The sequence below is a fragment of the Chelonia mydas genome, chromosome 1 (assembly GCF_015237465.2).
Source record: "Chelonia mydas isolate rCheMyd1 chromosome 1, rCheMyd1.pri.v2, whole genome shotgun sequence".
NCBI lineage: Eukaryota > Metazoa > Chordata > Testudines > Cheloniidae > Chelonia > Chelonia mydas.
In genome coordinates, this window is record NC_057849.1 from 286,725,053 (window position 1) to 286,745,867 (window position 20,815).

At 42.7% G+C, this 20,815-nt stretch overlaps 1 protein-coding gene across 10 annotated transcripts in view; it reads right to left on the bottom strand.

Annotated features, from left to right (window-relative positions):
• TBK1 (TANK binding kinase 1) overlaps window positions 1-19,725 on the bottom strand; it is a 59,259-nt gene extending 39,534 nt beyond the window's left edge. For 2 of the 10 annotated variants that reach the window (XM_037887359.2, XM_037887369.2), the window contains exons 1-4: window positions 18,964-19,110; window positions 3,510-3,629; window positions 1,518-1,658; window positions 323-452 (exon numbers count right to left, since the gene is read on the bottom strand). In XM_037887359.2, coding sequence (XP_037743287.1) covers window positions 323-452; window positions 1,518-1,658; window positions 3,510-3,596 — 358 coding nt within the window. In that variant the 5' untranslated portion in view covers window positions 3,597-3,629; window positions 18,964-19,110. The other 8 variants (XM_043548436.1, XM_043548450.1, XM_043548456.1 and 5 more) reach the window with 8 other exon arrangements.
• Between the last annotated feature and the right edge of the window lie 1,090 nt (window positions 19,726-20,815).

The window sequence follows — 20,815 nt, forward strand, 5'->3', positions numbered from 1 at the left end:
TGCGGTGATAGGGGCAGACAATGGTGGACTTCATTACTCCCCGTAATCTATTATGTGATGATCTGTCAAGAAGGAAGTCCAGTGTGTGACCAAAAAAAAAAAATCTTTGCATTTAAAAAAAATCTAATTTTTAGAAAAAAAAATCATAGTTTTATAATGCAACTACATTTGTTGATACAGATTAAAAGTAATACTATAATCCATAGGATTTCATCTATATTGTCAAACTAGGAATTTTAATACTCCAATTCCAAACTAAACCAAACAACAGCTGAGCAACAGGGCAAATTATACAGTGTTTAAAAAATTAAATCCTACATACCCACGTCTCTCAGCACAATTAAGAACTCAGACTCTGGCAACCCATAGGCATTAGATGGCTCTTCTAAAACAGTGTATAAGCTCCCACATGGACAAAATTCCATAACAAGTACTTTGTGTCTAGTGGTTGTCTGAAAAATAAAAAATAAAAAGATTTGACAATGATACGAAGACTGTTAATAATTCCAGAGATTACATCAAGCCATAGTCTCCTATTTTTCAAAGCTTTGTAACCTGATGCTATTTTATATACAAGTCTCACTCTGATGGCTTTTAAAAAATGAAAAGAAAGAAAAAAGAAAAATTGGTTCCATTTTAAAATTTATCTTGAGTGTAGAAGAAACTAGGGAGGCCACAAGATTATGGGTGCTAGCCCTTCTTCACCCTTAAAATGGCCTTCTCAGAGTAGCAGGTAGTGTAGAGGCAAATGAAAAATGAGGAACTACAGTGGGAGAAGAGCCTGGAGCAGCACTTTTACTTCTCTCCTTTGATTACTCCCCCTCCCCAAAGTCTTTACCGACCTCTGCATTTTACCCATTTTCCTGTGAACTCCTAGCCAACCTCACTTTGAGAAGTGCTACTTTAATTCATCCCTGGATGCAATTCTACATCTGCTCTATCATTATGTGAACTTTATACAGCAAGATGCCTATCTTCTGACGGTCTTGTGGAACACCTGAAATCTTATTTATATTTTTAAAAAGTGAGGGGTTCTGAATAAGCTGCAAAATTATCAAGCAAGAGCAAATCAAACAGTAGCATGCATTCCATATTAATATAAAAATATACAGTAGTGTAATTAAAATCTATTATCTTAAATAATTTCAATTTAAGATTTTATAAATTAGGACAGTATTTGCATAATATGCACATGTGAATGCAGTGGATCAGATTCAGTGCCTGTTGCACTGATCCTGATTGTATGCTAAAGACAGCAGGGCAAGCGTACTGATATGCTAAGCTGTTAGGAGTCAGTTATGTATTTCAGTAGCAGTATCACCATTCAGTCTCTGCTATCTTTCAATCTGTGGCTCCAGATCAGGGGAGATTCTCAGCAAAAGGAGAGGAGCCAGTAGGAAAAGGCTCCTATATACTTCTTAATAAAAATACAACCTTACCCCATACAGCTGAGTTTACATGAAATACATATGCAGGAATCATGGATGGCATTACTACAAACCACTTCAGCTAATTACCTCTTCTTCAATAGCAAACAATTTGACAATGTTCTTGTGATTCAGTTTCTTTAATACTTCAAATTCTCTCATCTGAACATCCACAGGACGAAGGAAGCTTATGTTGTTAAATACTTTGACGGCATATAAATCCCCTGTTTTCTATCAGAAAAATATTCAGATTATTTTTAAAAAATCAAAGTCAAGTCTTAATAATTAACATTTATACAGTACCAGTCATCCTGAAAGATTCCAGAACACTTTTCACTTATATACAAGTATGATATAATTGCAGCTTCTCTGCAATAATTTATTAATATTGTATGTTCATCTGGTTATTGGAATGTTTATTATATGAATATATTGATTTAATAGGGGGCTGTAAGGAAAAACAAGCAGGAAGGAAAAAATGGCTCAAGATAAGCTACTTCTTTACAAACACTTGAGGGTTGTTAACAGACAATGCCAGGACACATGAAGAACTGCAAACTCAAGACAATTTGAGAGAGAGAGACAAAATATATAATCTGATGACAAAGAACAGCCTCAACTCCCATCTAAATTCAGGTAATAAACACCGATTAGGGGGTAATTTTTCACAAAGATGGAGAAATCTGAGGGGTAACTTTAGATTTTACTATCTGTACAAAGATTAATTGAAAATCTTCTTCTAGAAAATTTGTGTAAGGCCCAAATCCGTAGCCAAGTATGTAGAGGTTTAAAAACTACAATTAATACAGTTTAGAACAACACACTTAAAAATTAGTTCCTGCTTTATGCCCCAATCTTGGAAAAAGTTACTCACATGAATTCAGTGGGGATAATAATGTAAAAGTGTTTGCAGGATTGGGGCTTTATTTATCTGCTGACCTGAATCCTGGGATTTTGCATTTTTCCTACACCACTGGATAGCCATTACATCTCAAACAGCAGTGCAACTCCGTATGCTTTTATAGTTTGTGATATCCTGAGCTATTTCAGGGGAAAACAAAGGCCGCCCAAAACACACCTTGGCAGATAAAAATCCTTTCAGTTTTTCTTTAAAATTATAAAATGATTGTTAATAATTTATAGTCAGGAGAAGGTATTAGCAGTTGGGTTATTTTTCTCACTGTTTTTATATACATTAGTAAGGCAATTAAAGAAATTAAGACATAATTAAGCACTCTGGATAACATTAAAACCAATCTACCCTGTACTTAGCACAATGGTTACCTGAACCTGACTATGGCATTGGGGCACTATCATAATATTAAATAATAATAAATTCAGATATTTAATAAATATAAATTCAGAAGTTTAGGTAAAGAGAGCCCAAACAGAATATTTATCTGGAATGAAGATTACCACCCAACCCAAATGAGTTCAGAAATAACAGTTTCTTTAAAAAGACACAGATACATATTTCTTTCCAATTTAAAAAGGACATATACGTTTAGTAATTTAGGCCCTAAAAGAGTCTTTTCTACTTGTTTATTTAAACATTTCCCTGCATTGTTGGAAACTCAACAGCACTGTACTTGTGCATAAGAACCAAAACAGCATTGTGTACTTGTGCATAAGAATCAGAAAATGATTGCTTAATTTCACTGTCCAAACTGGATAAAATGCAAAAGGCATGGAGCAAGCACAGTAAAAAGAATGGTACATTTTACAAATGCTTTCAGTATTAATACCGATTGTGTTATTAATAACAATGATAAAGATGTTTAAAAACACGTATCTTACACATATTTTCCTGATTACTAGGGACATTAAAATAAAATATCATAAAAAAATTCAAAAAACTTTTCCATAAAAGGCTGATGAACAGATTTCAAGGGCTTTCACATTACAGGTGCCAGGTTTAATGATTGTTTTCTTACTGAATCCAGCCTGTGGATTTCCAAAACAACTTCCATGCATTAACAAAGGAAACAAGACAGGAAGACTATTTAAGAATTAATACAAGGATCCTTGTTCTTGAAAAAAATAATTATTATATGGTAACGAGTTTGTTTACTCCACACAAACCTTATGTCGTCCACGAAAAACATTTGCAGTGGCTCCTTGTCCTAGAACGTCAGATAAAAGCCATAGATAATTGGAAGTGCTCTGCATGTTTTCTCTCGATTAGTCAATTCTCTTTTCAAGCTTAAAAATAAAAAAATAAATGTTACCAAGTATATTGCACACACAAAAATTAAAGGAAAATCAATACATTCTTAATGAAACAGAGAAACACTACTCCAGAGATTTAAAGAATTAACAAAGGAATTAAAAATCCACCAATTAGAGAGATGGGGAGGCAGGAAGAAAGGAAACGAAGGCAAGCTAAATGCTACCAGAATGAAAATTAACACTGTATAAAATCTGTCACACAGTTTTAGGTCTTCTTTTTCCCTTCCTCCATTTGAAAGAATCAACTAAAAATCAAATAAAGGTCTCAATAACCATTCTTTTGTCAGCTTCTAAATGTGGCATAAAGAGACCATAAAAGATAGAAGAAAATAATACAAAAGGTTTCAAATAATGTGGGAATTATGTCTTTCCTTTAAGAGAAGCAACATTTCTATAAGTTTCATGGTTCAGCATATCTGAGAGACTGCACAATGGAAGTGAGATAATGGCAGGTTTACGTGATATCAAATATCAGAGGGGTAGCCGTGTTAGTCTGTATCCACAAAAACAACGAGGAGGCCGGTGGCACCTTAAAGACTAACAGATTTATTTGAGCATAAGCTTTCATGGGTAAAAACCCCACTTCTTCAGATTCATGGAGTACTGGAATCCTCATTGTTTTTGTGATATCAAAGTAAGCCTGGCTCTGAAATAAGGAGTTTGTGACCCAGGGTCCTTTTGATGCCAACTGGGTTTAATAGGGATCCTTTCATCAGGTACATACATAATAATTAACAAAAGAGTCGCATGTAAGGTCTTTACCGAGAGCCAGTAGCTTACATGGAAACGTATGGATGGATAATATTTAAGACATTATGTATCTACACCAGTGTTTCCTCTCATTTTTCCCACACACGTGCAGAATGAATTTTGTTATGTGCACCAATATGGAGGTGACACATCACCTTCATATTGGTGCACGTAACAAAATTCATGTGGTGTGGGTAGGGCCGAGGGGTTTGGAGTGTGGGAGGGAGCTCAGGGCTGGGGTGCAAGGGTGTGAACGCTCTGGCTGGGGGTGCGGGCTCTGGAGTGGGGCCAGGGATGAGGGATTTGGGATGCTGAAGGGGGCTCCAGGCTGGGGGGTTCAGAGTGCTGGAGGGGGATCAGGGCTAGGATAGGGGGTTGGAGTGCAGGGGGGAGTGAGGGCTCCAGCTGGGGGTGCAGGCTCTGGGGTGGGGCCAGGGATGAGGGGCTCAGGGCTGGGGGAGAGGGTTGGGGTGTGGGCTCCGGGGATGAGGGGTTTGGAGTGCAGAAGGGTGCTCTGGGGCTATAGCGGGGAGAGAGGACTCCCACTCAGCTGTCTCTCCCCGCAGCAGCACCTGGGCTGCGGGGAGAGGCGCCCATCCCCCAGACGGTCCGGACCGGGGCTGGGTTCAGGCCGCCCCTCCCCAGGCTGTGGCAAGTCTGGGGCTGAGTTGGGGCTGGGGGAAGAGGCGCCCCTTCCTCCAGCCACAGCAGCGGGGCCAGGGGAGAGGCACCCATTCCCCAGCAGGTCCTGGTCAAGCGGGTTCCCTGAGCACCTGTGTGGCCCTAAATCAGCTGCTGCGTGGCTGCACAGCTTACAGGGAACTTAGATCTACACTGGAAATTATGTTCTTAAAGTTAAAGGCGGGTGACCAGGATGTGACAGGCTGTGGACAGATTCTGTTCAGGCATGGGATTAGGAGTCCCTTATCTTTCTGTGTCTGGTCAGGTATATATTGTGCATTGTATGTCTCACAATGGAAGTTGCGAAATCAATAACAGATTGTGAAAGCTATAGAAAGGACCACAGAGCAGGAGGTGATATATCTGGTATTGCAAGGAAAGAGATAGTATCCTTCCACTGAGGAGGCAAGAGGACAGCGTGACTTTTCTCATAACAGATCACAAGGCAAGCCTTGGTATATAATATGCTGTGACAGGGTGTCTACCCCACACAAGACTGGAAGGGGTTAATATGGCTAGATGGGCCAATTAACTCCACAGGCTGCACCTGGAGGAGCAGCCAGGGAGTAGAGGATTGATTGGGAACAGGCTCAGCTGGGCAGAAACAGGCAAGACTTCCATAAAGCCAGGGCGCAGACCGCAGAAGGGAGCTGCAGGGAAGTAGACAGCAATCACTCCCTGGGAGGAGGGAGGTGTGTTAAGGGGCTAAAGGTTAATCCACAGTTACTCCTGGAGATGAGGGAGGCTGGTGAACCCAGAGAACAGGGAAGCCAGGAGAGGGCTTCGGGGAAAGCAGCACGGTAGAACAGTGCAGATCTTGGCTGCTGACTGGAGGCCCCCTGACCTGGAATCCAAAGTAGAGGACAGGCCTGCCCACAGAGGTGACTTGTTGGAGGGGCATGAAGGGTTAAGTGTGTTCCCCCACACCGCCCCGCAGCCAGCCTTGGAGGGAGAGGAGGGGTGGGGTGGGGCCAGAAGAGGCGGGGCCAGAGCTTCTTCCAGCCAAATTACCTGGGACGCTGCCCGCTCAGTGCAACATAGTGGCTGACTGGGACAGAGCCTGGGTAGGGCAACGGCAGGCTGCCCCCCACCCAGGCTCAGCTTCTGGGGGCAGCAGCCGAGTGAGCTGGAGCCCTGCCCTGCCCCTCTGGCATGCTCAGAGCTGGCACAGTGGGAGGACAGAGCCCCTTCTCCCCCCCCACTCCTCCAGGTAATGTGCGGAGGGGATGGGGAGAGCCCTGGGCTGGGGGCAGGGCAGAGTCATGTGGGGGTGTCACATGGGGAGGTCACGTGTCCCTCCCTTTAGCTGGTGCCCTGAGGAGACTCCCTGGGATGGTTTGTCCAGGAAAGACTTTGTTGTTACATCACCCCCTGTCGGGAAATATGTATGGTGACCCAGGCGGAGGCCAAGTCCCAAAGAGGAGGCTGAGGTTCCTGGAGCAAGAGGGGCCGCAGGGTAAGACAGGATGGGTGAAGACACTGCCAAAGAAGGGTGCAATGTCTCGCAGAACCAATCCCCAGGATGGCCAGGAGGAGGACTACTAGCGGTGATCAGACCCTGTCACAAATGCTGGAAGGATTAAGCCAGTCTAGATTCTAGATCATGCGTTATGGTTTTTTTATATTTATCCATTTGTTTCCAATACTTTTATTGGCTCGCCTCAAATCTCTACATTTTATAAAATACATTTTTACTTGTTTTCACTATAAACATAAGAGTTGCGTATCAAGCAGAGCTATGCTCTGAGGTGTAACTGGTAAGCTGGAGGTACTGTTCTTTTGGGAGCAGTGGATTTGTGAATTCTGTGAGCATCCAGTGGACCAGGGCTGGACACTTCAGGGGGCCCCTCAAAGGGCTTGAGGGCTAACCTGCAGAAGAAGAGCGGAGCCTGAGTAGGCTGAGGGAGGAGTGCTTGTGTTGCCTGCGGCCAGTAGAGTGGGGGTTCTGACCCCTGTCAGGCTCAGACAAGGCTTCCTCCTGGTAAGGGCACGGGCAGGTAGTAGCGAAGTGCCGCTCAACTCTGGGTAACCCCAGGAAGTATGACAGGAGACTGAAAGATATGGCCCTACCTCAGTGTAAGTATGGATGCTCCAGATTGGAAGGTTCCAAGAAGCTAGTTTCACATGAGTCAGATAATTAAAGAACCAATGTAAACTCTAATATTTTAACTACTTATTAGAAGTAGTAACTATTGCAACTGAAAGAAACTAGAGATTTTTCTCCAATTTTCAAGGGTTTTTTTTTGCTTTCTTAATTGTAGATCATTTGGGGTAGAGTCAATTTAACTATTTCCCAGTTATAGGCTGGGAATTTTCCTTGTTTGTGTGGGTCTTTCCCACTGGTGTGTGGGTTTTTGTTTTTTTGCCCTCCCCCTGCTTTCAGGAAGTGTGATTGTGAGCTCACAAAAAGCAGCAATGGGGTGCAGGAGCAGGTGAAATACCTGAAGCTACTTTTAAACGCATTTGTTTTAATTAAAATTTCAGGCTGAAAGATTCTTTTTAAAATCTAATAAAAATAACGATTTGCAAAACTGGTCAACTCAATCCGTAGTATAGTAGTACTCTTGGATTCCTCACTGAGCTCTCACATAGCAACCGCCACAAGTAGAGCTCTCACATAGCAACCACCACAATCTCCAGCTGGCTGAGACTCCATCCTATCCTGACAGGTTTCAGAGTGGTAGCCGTGTAAGTCTGTATCAGCAAAAAGAACGCGGAGTCTTTGTGGCATCTTAGAGACTAACAAATGTATTTGGGCATACGCTTTCGTGGGCTACAACCCACTTCATCAGATGCATGGAGTAGGAAATACAGGCGCAAGTATAAATACATGAAAAGATGTGATTTGCCTTACCGAGTGTGAGGTCAGTCTAATGAGATAATTCAATTAACAGCAGGATACCAAGGGAGGAAAAATAACTTTTGAAGCGGTAATGAGAGTGGCCCATTTCAGACAGTTGATAAGAAGGTGTGAGTAACAGTAGGGGGAAATTAGTATTGGGGAAATTACGTTTAGGTTTTGTAATGACCCAACCGCTCCCACTCGGTGGACAAAGACCTGGCCTCAGTTATTCATGCCTTCATCACCACTTGGCTGGACTACAGCAATGCAGTATAGGTGGGCATGGAACCTTCAGCACTCTGGAAACTCCAATTAGTAGAAAATGCTGCAGTCTCTTTTCTCAGCAACACAGGCTACTGGGAGCACAGTAGATCTGTCCTCTGCTCTCTACACTAGCTTCCCATAGAACTTTAAATGAAGTACAAGATCTCAGTTTTTTCTCCCAAGTGGTCCATGACCTGGGCCCAGGATGCCCAAAAGACCATCTAAAGCTCTGGAACAAAGACTGTGTCAACAACTCCACTCTTCTGGCACAATGGAATTCTACAACCACAGTAAAGCTCACTTGTGTGGGAGACAGAACTTTCTTGGGGACAGTCTGAGACTGTGGAATGACCTCCCCCACCCCCCAAGAACTAAGGACTACCCCAAACCCTGCCACTTTCCACTTCAACTGCAAAGCACACTTCTTTCACCTCACCTTCTCTAATAAAAACACAAAGCAGATATATGTATAAAAAACAAATCAACCCGTAATCTCTACCAAAACAAGACACTCCACTGCACATGCTCCTCCACTTGAGGCGAGGATGAGAGACCAGACAACATGAACTACTGGAAGGCGCTCAGATACTACAGTGAGGAGCCAGACGGTATAAAGACTGATATAGAACAGAATGCCCATGTTTTGCACAGGCAGACCCTGGCACCTGAATAAAGTAGCCTACCGAATCAGGGCCTAAGTAACAGAAATAAAAGCCACCCTATATGCTGTCCTTGGAAAGGTACAGATGATAACAGGCTCAACTCTCTTATACTACCATGGTAGACAGGAAAATTGTCAGCAACCAGAGTCCCATTCCTAGCCCTCAGATGGATTATAAACTGCTTCTGACGACAAGTGTGCCAGATAAGCAGCATTTTCCTGGATAGTTTCCCACAATTATTAATAATAGAACTCAATCGTGTTATGAGTTAATTCCTGATTTTTAATACAAAATTTTAAGTTGTCCAAATTTAAAAAAGGCCCACAACATATCTATTTTAATTAAAGCAAAGCTCTAATTTTTCATACACAACCAATACTATAATCTTATTGTTTCAGCAGAAGCCCAATACAACCAGCTACTACAGTGTCTCCAAACAGTGTAATATCTCTCAATGCCTAAAGAAAACAGTAAGTTACCATAAATTATGGAACAGCAAAACTATGAACACTTCAGAATTAAGGATAACCTGAATTAGTTCAGTTTTGTCATTCATCGTATCAGGATTTTTTTTCCCCATCCCCCCTTCCCTGCCAGCCCCCCAAGAAAAGCCTCTTTACTCTTCTTATGAAAAGCACTATCAAGCCCCACAAGCCCTGTGATAACAGGAAGAAGAGATAAAAGAACTTCCTGTTTTTAGAGAGATCTAAAGGAACCATATTTATCACCTAAGTTGTTCAGCTCTGTTTGAAGAAATCATTGGTTTATACAACAGCAAAGAAAGTCTGTAACAACACAGAAGGGGGTTAACCACAGGAAAATCAATAGAATGGAGGAAGTTGTGCTGCAATATCAATTACAGTTAATCAGTCACATTACAGTGCTTAGCACAAGGCAGGGGCCTGCCTTTCTAACAGTACTCAGGGCAACACAGCATTAAAACAGGAATTTTCAAATTATTTTGGCTGAACAAGTTTCTACTTGTAATAATTTCTAATAATAGATTCTCATTAAGGTACATTACTATGCGTAAAGTGTTTCTTATAAGCCAGTCCCAAGGCATTTAGACAAGTCCAATCATCTTGTAATGTGTGAAATGTGGAGATACCAGGTAAAAACTTGGAATTCTTGCAAAATAGATCCAATGTTATGAAGCAGCTCCAATCTACTGTATTTTATCTATTTCCATCATTACTCATTCTTAACACATGAGCTAGGGAAGAAGAGCTCCATATAGCACAAAAGACAGCAAGCTGGCTGGTCGCATGGTGCTGGTGGGTCCTCTTCCTTTTCTCAAGCTGCTAAAAGGCATTAAAGAAAACTCAGAACAACAGCTGGTCAAAAAAACAGTGGAAATCTTCTCTAACGTCTTTTCACCAAAACTTCAAAAATTCTCAACCAGCTCTACTAAAAGTACCTAAAATACTAGTCAAACAATTTTCCCATATTGGTAACTGCTACGGTACAAAAAGAGATGTTATGCAGACCTGAATGGCAGGAGACAGGTCCCTGAGGCAATCTGCTGCAGTTTCTGTATTAAAACAAGGTCAATGCTATGAAAAAGCTTGAAAAAACACTGGACTAAAAATGTCTTCCAGATAATGAGACCCACTACCTGTGATGTGCCAGGTGGCATGGACATAGTGAAGAGAAGATGGGATTGATGCTTTGCATGATGCTATCTTGACTACCTCTTGCCAAGAGTCAAATCTACTGAATCTTGTTTGTTCAGCAGAAAAGTGCACATAGATAGTAAGAACACAAAGAATTCTGTCTTACCAATTTTATTCAGAAACTAAACAATTTAATAGCTGACTAGAAAGTGATCATCTCACAGCCCAATAGATACTAATGTGACATTTTTACATAAGAGGTCTCTTGTCCTCCTTCCCTCTTATTTTTAAAGGTAATGTATGCCAAGACCAATAGAAAAAAATTGCCTGAGCCATAGCACCCTACAAAACAGTATAACACGCTGTCAGATCTAGGACTTCATTTGATGGATGACAAAAATCTAGCAGACAGGAAACCATTTACAATACGGTACAAAATGTCGACAAAAATCTCAAACAGTGAAAATAGGAATCAGATCTAAGCCTAGGATATTTGTACTGATGTAACCACACTGATATAGCTGCACCAGTGAAAATGCTTTATGTACATGTGGAGCCTTGGTGCAAACAAGAGCTTGCACTTGTGATGATTGGGCCTACAAATTTACCCTAATTGTGAGTTCAACTGTAAATAGTTATAGAACGTTTATAAAATGTCTCAGTAACCCATAACAACAAATGTCGACGCGAGAAGGTGCAAAAGGGAGTAAGACTGTATTAATCTAAACAAAAAGGCCTACTGATCTAATTCAAGAACTATGTTAAGGTCATGGCTGGTAAACAAGAGAAGTGCTGGACTGGAAATCAAAAGAACAAAACGGTTTTGTTGGAAATTAGGCCTAACGTGGGGGGGGGGGGGGGGGAGATGATGAGCTACTCCAGTGGTGCTCAGCCTTTCCAGACTACTGTACCCCTTTCAGGAGGCTGATGTCTTGCAAGTTGTATCACAAGTTTCACCTCACAAACTATTTGCTTACAAAATCAGACATAAAAATACAAAAGTGTCACAGCACACTATTACGGAAAAATTGCTTACTTTCTCATTTTTATCATATAATAAATCAGTTGGAATATAAATACTGTACTTACATTTCAGTTTATAGAACAGTATAAACAAGTCATTGCCTCTGAAATTTTAGTTTCTACTGACTTTGCTAGTGCTTTTTATGTAGCCTGTTGTAAAACTAGGCAAATATCTAGATGAGTTGATGTACTCCCTGGAAGACCTCTGCATAGCCCCAGGGGTATGTGTACACCTGATTGAGAACCACTTAGCTATTCTGCCCATCACTCCCTTTCGGGGTCTTCAAAAAGAGACTTCAGGAGGAAAAGCTGGCTCTGGTGAACGCTGGCTGGCTGAAAGACAAGAGAGGGGAAGGAAGAAACTTCACCATCATGGCTGCCATCCCCACTGTCTCCTGGGTCCCCAGACCTTCTTTATACTAATTCTGAGAAATGTCTGATCAGGACATCAGTTCCAAAGAGAGGGAACCAGATGAAACTGCCACTGTCACCTGCTGAATCCCAAACACTACCTGAGATGTGACTTTGTCGTCACCCCTCCTTGTGTGTTCTTTTCCTTCACCACTTTATTTCTTCTCTTTCCTATCTCTCCTTTTTCCTTCTGTTTAATATACAGTCTTGGCTGGCTAAGCAGACGCCTAGTTTGCAACATTGCTATAAGCCTGTAACCAGAAAAAGGAAACTAAAAGCAATACCCTGAACAGCCTGATGCTGGTACAAGTATGTCAGGTCTCAGAGCAGCTGAAAACACTGTGCCACATCTGTGGTTTTTTTTTCCAGCAGTGAGGTTGTAAGTGAGAAACACCACCAGAGACAGATGCTGCATTTTCTGTCTTTGCTGTTCTTTTCTTTCCTCTTCTGTGTGTGTTTTGTTTTCCTATGAATGGACGTTCATAACAGCAATAATGCCAGCTACAGCCCATCTCAGCTAACTTTTCCCAAAAATAACAGTAATTACTATCTTCAATACCATCTAAAAGACTGCACACAAGGGTTTTCTTTTTCTATTTTTGTAATCTTCTAAGGACTCTCCACAGCTAAAGGGAAAGGGAATAAGGGATTTTTTTTTAAAATGAAAGACTTACTTAATACTTTATATTTCAAATGCTCTAACTTTCTCTTTTCCCCCTATATCTTTAATAAAAGGTTTTTAAATGTTTAATAATGAGTTTGCCATGGTTTTAAGCAGGCTCAGATCTTTGCATTCCAAACCCTGAACTTTATTGAAAACTGTTTCATGTTGGACAGTTATATGGTCATATTAACACCTTTGTTCTTGGGGCCCATATATTCCTTCCTAAATAAATACAATACACCATTGCAACTTACTCTGGTTTCACCCTATCCAAGGTGAAAAATAACCATTCCCCCAACATCACAACCCTCAATTTAAAGGAATAACACAGTTGTATTCTGATCTGCTTTTAACAATCTTCAATCAACTTTCTATTTAACTTCTAAAAATATAACTTGCTACATCTTTTCCTTGTTTTTGTTTTACTTCCTTTCCCATTCTGGCTTCACTCCACCTTTTTTCTTACAATAGTTCAGAATGTTTCTTTTTATGTGTATGCTGCATCTATTCCTTTCTCTTTTTTCTCTGTCTTTACCACCTCCTCCTCCTCTTCTTCCCAAATCCACTCACTCTTTTCTCTTCCTTAGAGATTTAGGATACTGACTGATGTTACTAAAATGGAGACACCCAGAAAGAGAGTGCATTTAAAACTGTGGGAAGAAGTGGACAAAACAGAGTACATAGTACACAACATAGCAGGACAAAAGAAAAGTATACAAGGTAAGGCAAAAACTGAGAAAGAAAAAAGGAAACAGATACTAAAAATGCCAGAAAAGATACACATTGCCTTCTCTGTAATCTCTCTCCTTTTTCCCCAGAGCTAGGGAGTGGATTTTTCATTTAAACCTATTTTTTCAAATTGCTAGGAATAATTTCTCACATGTCTTTGTACCTTGGGTATTAGATTAGAATGTCTCCCTGTCTCAACCTGTCCTTTGTCCTCCTTGCATGACTGTGCCTTTCTGAACTAGCTCTAAAAACTTTGTTTCATTTTCACTTCTAGCTTATGATCACGGATGAGGAAGTAGTTCTGTACAGGGACCTAAAAGCAGTCTAGCTTACTATTTGTTTTAATTTGTTCTTCCCAATGACTCATATGTTGATATTTTAGATTTTGGTTTAGCATCCTGACCATTTTTCAGTTTTTGGTGGGGAGGTTTGCTCTATTTGTCAGCAGGTTAGCGTTTGGTGAATTCAGGAAGTGATTGTATATAGTAGGAATGGATTGCGGATTATTTTGCATTGACTGCTTTGGTTGAGATGAGAAATTTAGTGCTCTTTCTTGTATGTTAGTCAGCAGGAGGAACTGACCCAGTTTTGCTTTGCATGCATAATACCTAGGACTTGAAAAATTTACCAGACCTGTAATAGCCGGAAGACTTAACAAAGCTGAGAGGTCCCTCTGTCTAGGGGCAATGCCTAAAGGAGAAGGCAAACTCTGACCACCCCCACACCAAAGCTGCTGGGATTCCTACTAAGGTACTCTTCCTGGGAACTCATCCATTGTTGTTTCTAGTACATTCAAAAGCCCTTACCCACTGGAAAGGAGGAGCATTCTTTTTCTCTGAAACTCCTGGCTTCTAGTCTGCTGCCCTTCTTTCTGCTTCTGCTTTTTCAGCCTCCTCCCCAGCAAATATCATTTGTATTATGAAGATGCCCAAAACCTCCAATGTGCTAGTTGTTGTACAAACACTTAAGACATGAACTATGCCCCCAAGATCTTAAGAATATAAGGGTCAGACGGGGTCAGACCAATGGTCCATCTAGCCCAGTATCCTGTTCACTTCAGAGGGAATGAACAGAACAGGGCAATTTGTCGAGTGATCCACCCATTGTTGTTCAGTCCCATCTTCTGGCAGTCAGAGGGTTAGGGACACCTAGAGCATGGGGTAGCATCCCTGGCCATCTTGAATAATACCCACTGGTGGGCCTATCCTCCATGAACTTATCTAATTCTTTTTATAACCCAGTCATAGTTTTGGCTTTCACAACATCCCCTGGCAACGAGCTCCGTGGGTCGATTGTGCATTGTGTGAAGAAGTACTTTTTTATGTTTATTTTAAACCTGCTGCCTATTAATTTCATTGGTGACACTTGGTTCTTGTGTTATGTAAAGGGGTAAATAACACTTCCTTATGCACTTTCTCCACACCATTCATGATTTTGTAGACTTCTATCATATCCCCACTTAGTTGTCTCTTTTCTAAGCTGAAAACTCCCAGTCCTTTTTATCTCTTCTCATATGGAAGCTGTTCCATCCCCCTAATCATTTTTGTTGCCCTTCTCTGTACTTTTTCCAACTCTAATATATCTTTTTTGAGATGGGGCAACCCAGAACTGCGTACAATATTCAGGGCATGGACATACCATTGATTTATATAGGGCATTATGATATTTACTATCCCCTTATCTATCCCTTTCCTAATAGAGCCTAACGTTGTTAGGGTTTTTTGACTGACACTGCACAGATGTTTTCAGAGAACTATTCACAATGACTCCAAGATCTGTCTTGAGTGGTAACAGCTAATTTAGACCCCTTCATTTTGTAGGTATAGTTGGAATTATGTTTTCCAATGTGCATTACTTTGCACTTAACATTGAATTTCATCTGTCATTTTGTTGTACAGTCACCCAGTTTTCTGAGATACCTTTGTAATTCCTCCCAGTCTGCTTTAGACTTAACTATCTTGAGTAATTTTGCATTGTCTGCTACCTTTGCCACCTCACCGTCTACCCCTTTTTCAAAATCATTTATGAACATGTTGAACAGCACTGATCCCAATACAGATCCTTGGGAGACCGAACTTTTTACCTCTCTCCCTTTATTTCCTGTCTTTTAATCAGTTACTGATCCATAAGAGGACCTTCCCTCATATCCCATGACTGCCTACTTTGCTTAAGGGCCTTTGGTGAGGGACCTTGTCAAAGACTTTCTGAAAGTCCAACTACACTGTATACCCCTTGGTCACATGATTCTCGAACAGCGCCCCCCCAAGAATTCTAATAGATTGGGGAAAAGTCCATGTGGCTTTTCCCCAACATATCATATCCATCTGTGTGTCTAATAATTCTGTTCTTTACAATAGTTTCAACTAGGGCTGTTGCATGATTAAACAAAAGAAATAGTATTTTTCAATTCACTGTTGTAACTGGCGTCGCAAGATATTTATGTGCCAAATGCGCTAAAGATTCATATCCTTCTTTATGCTTCGGCCATCGTTCCAGAGGACATGCTTCCATGCTGACGACGTTTGTTAAAAAAATAATGCATTAATTAAATTTGTGACTGAACTCTTTAGGGGAGAACTGTATGTCTCCTGCTCTGTTTTACCCACAGTCTGCCAAATATTTCATGTTATAGCTGTCTCGGATGATGACCCAGCACATGTTGTTCATTTTAAGAACACTTTCACTGCAAATTTGATAAAATGCAAAGAAGATACCAATGTGAAATTTCTAAAGATAGCTACAGCACTCGACCCAAGGTTTAAGAATCTGAAGTGCCTTCCAAAATCTGAGAGGGATGAGGTGTGAAGCATGCTTTCAGAAGTCTTAAAAGAGCAACACTCTGATGCAGAAACTACAGAACCCAAACCACCAAAAAAGAAAATCACTCTTCTGCTGGTAACATCTGACTCAGATGATGAAAATGAACGTGCATCAGTCTGCACTGCTTTGGATCGTTATTGAGTAGAACCCATTGTCAGCATGGAGACATGTCCTCTGGAATGGTAGTTGAAGCATCAAGGGACATATGCATCGTTAGCACATCTGGCATGTCAGTATCTTGCAGCACTGGCTACAACAACAGTGCCATGCAAACACCTGTTCTCAATTTCAGGTGACATTGTAAACAAGAAGCAGGCAGCATTATCTCCCATAAATGTAAATAAACTTGTTTGTCTTAGCGACTGGCTGAACAAGAAGTAGGACTCAGTGGACTTGTAGGCTCTAAAGTTTTACATTGTTTTATTTTTGAATGCAGTTTTTTTGTATATAATTCTACATTTGTAAGTTCAACTTTCATGATAAAAGAAAAGAAGCACTTGTGGCACCCTAGAGACTAACAAATTTATTTGAGCATAAGCTTTCATGAGCTACAGCTCACTTCATCGGATGCATTCAGTGGAAAATACAGTGGGGAGATTTATATACATAGAGAACATGAAACAATGGGTGTTACCATACACAATGTAAGGAGAGTGATCACTTAAGGTGAGCTATTACCAGCAGGAGAGCGGGGGCGGGGAGGGGAACCTTTTGTAGTGATAATCAAGGTGGGCCATTTCCAGCAGTTGACAAAAACGTCTGAGGAACAACAAGTCTGTTGGAGAACACTTCAATCTCTTTGGCACTCGATTACAGACCTAAAAGTTGCAATTCTTCAACAAAAAAACTTCAAAAACAGACTCCAACGAGAGACTGCTGAATTGGAATTAATTTGGAAACTGGATACAATTAACTTAGGCTTGAATAGGGACTGGGAATGGATGGGTCATTACACAAACTAAAACTATTTCCCCATGTTTATCCCCCACCCCCAGTTCCTCAGCCATTCTTGTCAACTGCTGGAAATGGCCCACCTTGATCATCACTACCAAAGGTTGCCCCCCTCGACCCCGCTCTCCTGCTGGTAATAGCTCACCTTAAGTGATCACTCTCCTTACATTGTGTATGGTAACACCCATTGTTTTATGTTCTCTATGTATATAAATCTCATTGTATTTTCCACTGAATGCATCCGATGAAGTGAGCTGTAGCTCACAAAAGCTTATGCTCAAATAAATTTGTTAGTCTCTAAGGTGCCACAAGTACTCCTTTTCTTTTTGCGAATACAGACTAACACAGCTGCTACTCTGAAATCTTTCATGATAAAGAGATTGCACTACAGTACTTGTATTAGGTGAACTGTGAAATAGTATTAGGTGAATTGAAAATATAGCTTCTCTGCAGAGGCCTTGTCTTCTTTGAGTGCTCCTTTAGCAGCTCAATTGTCCAGTGGCCCCATGTTTGGCAGGCTTCCTGCTTCTCATGTACTTAAAAAATAATCTGCTGTTAGTTTGTGTCTCTGGCAAGTTGCTCTTCAAATTCCTTTTTGGCCTGCCTAATTATACTTTTATACCTGACTTGCCAGAGTTTATGTTCCTTTCTATTTTCCTCAGTAGGATATTACCTTTTAAATTTAAAAAGGTATCTTTTTGTCTCTAGCTGCCTCCTTTTATTCTTCTCCACGAACTTATCTAGTTCTTTTTTTAATCCTGTTATAGTCTTGGCCTTCACAACATCCAAAAACTGGAATTACTCCAACAGATGGAATTATTTTCTTAAATGAAAGTTTGAAAGCTTATATTCCACAAAAGATAATGGTTCCCATCTCCTCCTCTCTTCCCCCCGACTCTTTCCCCATAGGTGCCTAGTTGAAGAGGCTACAAGATTTAAAAACATAAAATAATTCAGTGGTTCTTAAACTTTTGTACTGGTGACCCCTTTCACATAGCAATCCTCTGGGTGCAATCCCTCCTTATAAATTAAAAAACGTATTTTTATATATTTAACACCATTATAAATGCTTTAGGCAAAGCGGGGCTTGGGGTGGAGGCTGACAGTTTGTAATCCCCCCATGTAATAACCTCAGGACGCCCTGAGGTGTTGTGACCCCCAGTTTGAGAACCCCTGAAATAAGTGAATGAACTGTGGTTCAGTTTTGAGATGAGGTCATTAAAGCTCATATGCATCCATGAACAAATCAGGATACCATCCTTGGAGTAGGAAACCATGTCACCTAGGCACCAACTCAATGCCTTACCCACCATGTCGATCACTTCTAGGGAAACTCCCTCCTCCATCTGGACAGACTTTAAAGGCAGCTTGTAAAATCTCTCGCTCCAGTACCAAAGGATTTTGCTGCGTTTAACGTTGAAGACGTTGCAAGTCTCAGGCACGCGGCCACAACTCACCAGCGCTGTCACCCCAAGGCGAGCCCCAGCAGCCCCAGGCTGATGCTCGCTGCCCTAGGACTAGGGCCCAGCGTGGGGTACCAAAGGCGGCTCACTGACCTGCCCCCTCCCGGCACCGGGGGCAGAGGACACGGGGCCTGGTCAGGTCACCGGGACGGTGGGGGCCGGCATAGCGCTGGGCTGTTGGGGGGCTGGAGCGGAGCCGCCGGGCCGCCCCCAGGAGCGGCGGGCTCACCGGGCGGGCTCCTGTTCCCTCTCCCGACTCGGTCCCGAGCTCACGCAGCAAGTCACTGGCGGGCCCGATCCCCGCACCCTTCCCCCTTGGCCCCGGCTTGTCACAGCCCAGCCTCCGGCAACGGCCCTAGCCCCGGCTCCCACCACAGCGCCGAGACGACCCCGAGACCCGCCACCCCTCCCGCGCGGCACTGGCCCGGCCCTACCTGCAGACAGCAGCCCCGTCCCAGCGCCGCGATCCGCGACTCCCGCCCGGCCCTGCCAAGCTAAAGCTTGTTCCCGCCGCTTCCGGCTTCCTGCAACGGCGGCGCTGGGGAGGCGGGGCGGTGCCGTTGCGTGTCAGGCCTGGCCGTGCCGCCCCGCGGGTACTTCCCACGGGCTCCCCGGGCCCAGCCGGGGGAGCCCCGCCCCGCACGGAGCCCTGCGGCAGGCCCCAGCCCGCTCCGATCCAGCGACACCGACCTCACCCCCGCCAGTCCCCCGACATCCCCCTCAGAGCCCCAGCCGCCCTGCTCATCCCCATCCAGCACCTCAGACCCCCCCCCGCCCATCCCGCCTCAGACTCCCCCGCCATCCCCTCCTAGTCCCAAACGTCCCTCGTTGTAGCCTACCTGTCCCCTCCCGACCACTGCCATCCCTCTTCACAGACACCCCATCCCCATCATGTATTTCCAAAGGGTTTCGCTGCTCCTTGCCAACAGCCGAAAAATATTGAGATGCTGGAGTCGTGTGTTCAGGTTCTGGAGGGGGGTGTTCTCTTGTGGTTAGACTTATGCTCCTAGCTCCCCACCCTAGCTCCTGTACCCCTTATCCCTCTAGATGGCCTCAGTCCATTTCCCCCCCTTAACTCCATCGCAGCTTCTCTCCACCTACCATCCTACCCCCCTTTTTTGTATTCTCTATCATCCCTTCCACCCCTTGCATTCCAGTCACGCTTCCTGGCCCGCTGCAGCAGAAGCACTGAGAGCACAAGAGAGGTAGTATCCCTCATCTCGCTTACGGTGACACTGTATCTATCCTTCGGCACCTAGGAGGAGCCTGAGCAGGCGACGCTATGCTCAGTCTTGGCAGCCCTGGGTTGGAGCATGCTCATTGCCGATGGAATCTTTGGAGAACGTAGCTGCTAAACTCTAGGCAAGTATCTACCGATCATATACAAACAGATTTGTTTTGTATTGGAGGCTTAGAACTAGGCCAAATGTAGGTGAATTTTCAAAGGAACTACAGAAGGCACAGTCATGACACTCGAGTGACACCCCACCCCCATCCTGCACCACTCCCAAATTTCAAGTTCACACCCCAAAGCATGAAGCTCCAAAGCTTCTCAACAAAACAGTTGTGAACATTTTTTTTAACAATACCAGGAAGGGTAGAATCATGGAAAACATCGCTGCAGCAAGAAAGTTATTGTGTAAAAAATTTCCCCTTTTGTAGCCCAGTATCAGACATCTGTGAAGTAGCGAGCAGTGAAAATAAATAAGAGATGAATAAAGTAGCAGAATGAGATAGGGAGAGTCCCCCACAAAATTAATTGCCAAAAGGGCAAACTGTTTCTGGATCACCAAATGTAGCACCTTCTTGCCAAAGGATGCCTGTGTAGAGGACAGAAAGTCCATTTTCTAGTGTCTGTTATGTCCTGACTGAGAGCTTCTGGAACGAATCATGCAAAGTATATAGTTTTAAAGTAAGATTCCATAGATCACTGGTTTAATCCAGTAGGTTTAATCCACAGCATGCAGCTTCTCTGGGTGTAGCTAACTGAACTCCCCCTAGTCAAAACAAAAGCGTGGAATGGGCTAAAGTGATCCAACTGCCAAACTTACTCTAAAAGACTGGCACAAATAACAGAATGGATTCTCCATAAACACTAGCGTCTAACAAACAGAATAGAGGCCCATGTTGCTGCCCTACAGATTTCCTCAGTGGAAGAACAGATTGGTGACTTCATAAGTAGAAAGAAAGATCTTGTGCCTTGATGACGTCAGGAACAGGTAAACCTGAGGCCTTCTCTGCCTCTACAATGCATAACTTGACCAATCTGGTCACAGTTTGAACACC